We start from the raw sequence: 1,805 nt of genomic DNA on the forward strand, positions 1-1,805 counted from the left end.
GGAGCTCCGTGTCTCCTATGGTCCCAATAACCCTGACACGCAACCTCATTAAAGCAATTTATCTTATTATATTAAACTATTTGTTTAGGCAACTGCCTTCCCAACAGACTGTAAGATTCTTAATGACACGAGACCTTGTTTTTAATTTTTTTAAGTGCCTAGTCCATTGTCCTAGTTTAAAGTAGGCAATCAACAATTGTTTATGGGTCTTCGCGCAACTCTTACAGCGGGCTCCGGAGCCTTCTCTCTCCTGTGCACAATGGCAACTCTTAAGGAAAAACTCATTGCACCAGTTGCAGAAGAAGAGACAGGAGTCCCAAACAATAAGATCACTGTAGTGGGCGTTGGACAAGTTGGTATGGCTTGTGCTATCAGCATTCTGGGAAAGTCTCTGGCTGATGAACTTGCTCTCGTGGATGTTTTGGAAGACAAGCTTAAAGGAGAAATGATGGATCTGCAGCATGGGAGCTTATTTCTTCAGACATCTAAAATTGTGGCAGATAAAGATTACTCTGTGACCGCCAATTCTAAGATTGTGGTGGTAACTGCAGGCGTCCGTCAGCAAGAGGGGGAGAGTCGTCTCAATCTGGTGCAGAGAAATGTTAATGTCTTCAAGTTCATTATTCCCCAGATCATCAAGTACAGCCCTGATTGCATCATAATTGTGGTTTCCAACCCAGTGGACATTCTTACCTATGTTACCTGGAAACTAAGCGGATTACCCAAGCACCGTGTGATTGGAAGCGGGTGTAATCTGGATTCTGCTAGATTTCGCTATCTCATGGCTGAAAAACTTGGCATTCATCCCAGCAGCTGCCATGGATGGATTTTGGGAGAACATGGCGACTCAAGCGTGGCTGTGTGGAGTGGAGTGAATGTGGCAGGTGTTTCTCTCCAGGAATTGAATCCAGAAATGGGAACAGACAACGACAGTGAAAATTGGAAAGAAGTCCATAAGATGGTGGTTGAGAGTGCCTATGAGGTTATCAAGCTAAAAGGATATACCAATTGGGCCATTGGATTAAGTGTAGCTGATCTTATTGAATCCATGCTAAAAAACCTATCCAGGATTCATCCGGTATCAACAATGGTGAAGGGGATGTATGGCATCGAGAATGAAGTCTTCCTGAGCCTCCCGTGTATCCTCAACGCTCGGGGATTAACCAGTGTTATCAACCAGAAGCTAAAGGATGATGAGGTTGCTCAGCTCAAGAAAAGTGCAGATACACTGTGGGACATCCAGAAGGACCTGAAAGATCTGTGACTGCTGAGCTCTAGGCTGTAGAAATTCAAAAACTACAATGTGATGAACCCTGAGCCTTTAGTTTTCATCCATGTACATGGATCATAGTTTGCTTTTATCTTCCTGCATAAATGAATTTGGGCTCAACGAATCAAAGCCCATGCTTGATCTAATGCTGGCAATATGAGCCCTTGAACAAATAAAATTAACTCTATCATAAAAAAATAAAAAATAAAAAAAAACAATTGTTTATTTAAAAATTGTCATCCCAGTAAAATCATTTGTTTCTTTGTTTTTAAGGACTTTATTTGCAAATTATAAAGAGCTATGACCTGCTAAAAAATAGGAACAAGAAAAGAGATTGGGAAGGTAAGCAACTAAAGGAAATGAATTACTAGAAAATAGAGCCTTCAGCTCTTTCCCTCTCAGCCTTGAGAGTAAGTTGGAGAAAGAAGGGCTGGGAAGATTAGGGAGTCGAAATGCAAAGGAGGAAAACAAGCTCGTTTTGTATATAAAATAGATGTAATGAAAATTTACCTACACCCCCATATTCTAACTTTAT

At 41.1% G+C, this 1,805-nt stretch overlaps 1 protein-coding gene across 3 annotated transcripts; it reads left to right on the forward strand.

Annotated features, from left to right (window-relative positions):
* Positions 1-211: 211 nt before the first annotated feature.
* On the forward strand, positions 212-1,454 carry LOC138378796 (L-lactate dehydrogenase B chain-like). Of its 3 annotated transcripts, none has more exons than XM_069464154.1 (2): positions 225-949; positions 1,219-1,423. In XM_069464154.1, the coding sequence occupies exons 1-2, from the start codon at positions 260-262 to the stop codon at positions 1,276-1,278; spliced, it is 750 nt and encodes a 249-aa protein (XP_069320255.1). In that variant the 5' UTR covers positions 225-259; the 3' UTR covers positions 1,279-1,423. The 3 variants fall into 3 exon arrangements, with proteins under 3 accessions (XP_069320246.1, XP_069320255.1, XP_069320252.1); XM_069464151.1 differs by having other exon boundaries at positions 225-504; positions 679-1,423; XM_069464145.1 differs by having other exon boundaries at positions 212-1,454.
* Positions 1,455-1,805: the final 351 nt, after the last annotated feature.

The sequence above is a fragment of the Eulemur rufifrons genome, chromosome 2 (genome assembly GCF_041146395.1).
Source record: "Eulemur rufifrons isolate Redbay chromosome 2, OSU_ERuf_1, whole genome shotgun sequence".
NCBI classification, from domain to species: Eukaryota; Metazoa; Chordata; class Mammalia; order Primates; family Lemuridae; genus Eulemur; species Eulemur rufifrons.

Excerpts from the sequence above, each read along its gene's own strand:
- LOC138378796 (XM_069464145.1), top strand. The coding sequence starts at position 260 with ATGGCAACTCTTAAGGAAAAACTCATTGCACCAGTTGCAGAAGAAGAG.